We start from the raw sequence: 3,079 nt of genomic DNA, 5'->3' as shown, positions 1-3,079 counted from the left end.
AAAATCATTATCTAATAGATTTACCCCCAATAAAGAACATGCGTCCTCTGCGTCCTTTGTAAGCCCTCCCCTTCTAACCCCACCCAGACTTTCTGTGGCTGTCCAATCACAGACTTCCCAATGCAGCTCAATAAAAAGTCTTTGTAAGGCAGGTGCTCTGGGCAATTGCGGCCTCTTGAGTTTAGCTCCACGGAGCTAACCAAACCAGGAAGTAACAGGACAGACAGGGGTTGTAACACAGTTAATTTATAAAAAAAAAAGTGCCAATTTCTATTGAAATCTGCACATCTGTAAAATGAAAAGAAAATAGAAAGGACACACTCTTCACACGTAAAGCAATGAAGTGCTTTAGTGTTCTGCAGTATTCCTTTAAACAAGTGGATGGTGGACGAATCTTTTGATCTTCTCACTGGTTCTGAGACACACAATGCTCCTCTGAATGTGTACCGTAGGCCAATGCCTTATTTACCTTAATGTATAGCTAGCCCTGCTGGTATAACTGAGAAATACAAGGAGATAGAGAAGAAGAGTCGCAAAAATTAAATAACTGATGATATTTTAAAAAGATTTTATTATCATCAACAGGTATATATAAGAGGCCAAAAAATTAAATTCTATATGAATAGGCACATTGAGTAAAATGATAGCTTCTGAAACACCTTGTCCATAAGCTTACAATCTACAAACTGAAATAGTAGAGCATTACCTGGCACTTATGATTTCAAAGTCAAAAGTTTACATTGATGATGTTTTTCAGATATGGTCTTTATGCTACCAAAAAGAATGGTGTTGGATTAAGCAAAAATTATAAATTGTATGCACGATGATTATTTTTAATAATGCATATGAGATTCTTCGGCTTAGATCTTAGATCCACCAAAACTGTTGAGAAATCGTTGGTTTTAAGAAAAATCCCCAATTTAAAACATTCTTTTTTTTCCTTAACAGATCCGTCTGAAATATTAATTCCACTCTGCACTACCATGGTCATATGATATTTACGGACTACTCACCTCCCTCTGATAAAAACAAACCGTGTGTTACTGGGTTTACGGTTTTGAATTAATTTCTAAAAGTCCGATATGGAATCCGCCCTATTGATGTTTATTCTTGTTATAATTATCCTCTCCAGATTTCTGTTATGGTCCTGTTTCAGCAAATACGTAGACTACAAGCTAGCGAAAAGATATCCTGATAGGTTAAAGAATGACTGACACATTTCTGTTTGTCTCATCTGATGTTTAAATGTCTCATTAAGGAAAACTATGCAAATTGATAGTAAAATTAATTATCAACAATCAAGAGGCCAATGGATGAATATTGGCCCAGGGAGGACCCTCAGTCCATCCACCAGCCTGGAAGGAATCACGTCTAAAGATCAAAAACTATATCTGTTACTTCTATTCAAATGTTTTGCATGATTAAAAAGATTTTTCAAAATACACATTTCTAACGTAATATTAACATAAAGAAAAAACAAAAAGGGGGAAAAAAAACATACATCCAATATACATTATCAGACAATATGAATAATTCAAACAGTATCAATTGTATGATGAAAGCAATAATTGTTCTACACAGTAAAAATGGAGTAATAAAAGGGTAATACATTGTATTTGCTGTTGCAAAAATTATGTAACATCCGTGACCAAGTATGGACTAGATTACAATTAATATGTACGACATGTCTCATCATCCCAAACATTCCAAACATTTTTAGTTTAGAATTTACAGGTGATTGCTGTCTGAGTGCTAACGCATGACATTTGTTGTCTAAAATTAGGTATAACACCTCTTTAAAAGATGGCCCTTTACTTGATTTCAGGTATTTAGGAATGTATGATGTTGCTGTGACTAATAAGTGACTAATCATGATATTATGTACTTTGGACATATTATCAGGAAATGTGATAAAAGTACATCATTCTGGTGATAGTGTTACTATGGATTGGTCCATCTTCTTAATTATACCATTTATCGTTGTCCAGCCATCTCTGCTGTGCATCCCCGAAACCTAGTGTTTCGATGGATTTCCTGAAAGAGTGGAATAGAGACTTAAAAAAGGAGTATGTTCTAGAGCAGACATAGGCAACCTTCAGCACTCCGGGTGTTTTGGACTACACCTCCCATGATGCTTTGCCAGCATTATGGGTGTAAGCGCATTATGGGGGATGTAGTCCACAACATCTGGAGTGCCAAAGGTTGCCTATCCCTGTTCTAGAGGATTGGTTACATATCATGCTTAATCTTAAAGGAATTTCAGAATGTTCCAACCACCTAGAAACCATTTTAAATTGAATATCATAGATGGTACCTGACCCCATCTAGGTTGAATCAAATAATTTATACTATTTCTAATAAACGTTGGAGAAGATGCGGTCACATTGGTTTATTGTCTCACATATTGTGGTCTTATCTGTTACTTCTAATTATCTGGAGTGACAGTCTCAGTATGTCCATACTTAATCAGCGACAAAACACAAAATTTAAAGACCCTCCTGTATACTCTTTTAAGGGTTTCTCATACCATGAAACATATTCTGTACTGAAAATCGCACATTAGAACAATGTACCTGAGATGACTCGCAGAATACTCACATGCAGGGCCGGCCTTAGGCCTTTAGGCGCCCTGTGCAAAAAATCTTCACAGTGCCCCCCCCCCCCCTTCGTCATCCATGTATGATGTAATGTTTGTGTTGTCTGTGTATGTGATAGATGTGATGACTGTGTGTGATATGTATGCTATGTGTTGTCTGTGTGTGATATTTGTAATGGGTGTATTAACAGTGTGTGATATGCGTGTATTGGTTGTATGTGATATTTGTGCTGTGTTTATCGGCTGTGTGTGATGGTTATTTAATTCAGGTAAAAACCTGTGTGTGAATGCATGTGTATATTTTTGCAGAGTTATGTGCACACATCCCCACAGTCAGATGCACACAGTTATACATATACACGGCCAAATCCACCACATGCAGATAGTCACATATACAGGATCAGGCAGAAATACACAGGATCAGGCAGAAACACACAGGTACAGGCAGTAACACACATACACAGTTACAGGTAGATAAACACA

At 36.7% G+C, this 3,079-nt stretch overlaps 1 protein-coding gene across 1 annotated transcript; it reads left to right on the top strand.

The window, feature by feature from the left end:
* Positions 1–989: 989 nt before the first annotated feature.
* SMIM38 (small integral membrane protein 38) lies at positions 990–1,746 on the top strand. The gene has a single exon (XM_063437579.1). It carries the CDS (start codon positions 1,083–1,085, stop codon positions 1,212–1,214), a length of 132 nt encoding a protein of 43 aa, XP_063293649.1. The 5' UTR covers positions 990–1,082; the 3' UTR covers positions 1,215–1,746.
* The last annotated feature ends 1,333 nt before the right edge of the window (positions 1,747–3,079 follow it).

This window comes from Pelobates fuscus, chromosome 12 (genome assembly GCF_036172605.1).
Source record: "Pelobates fuscus isolate aPelFus1 chromosome 12, aPelFus1.pri, whole genome shotgun sequence".
Lineage (NCBI taxonomy): Eukaryota > Metazoa > Chordata > Amphibia > Anura > Pelobatidae > Pelobates > Pelobates fuscus.
Note: the sequence above shows the minus strand (reverse complement) of the source record. Positions and strands in the feature narration are given on the sequence as shown.

Coding starts and splice junctions, on each gene's coding strand:
- SMIM38 (XM_063437579.1), top strand. CDS start 1,083: ATGGAATCCGCCCTATTGATGTTTATTCTTGTTATAATTATCCTCTCC.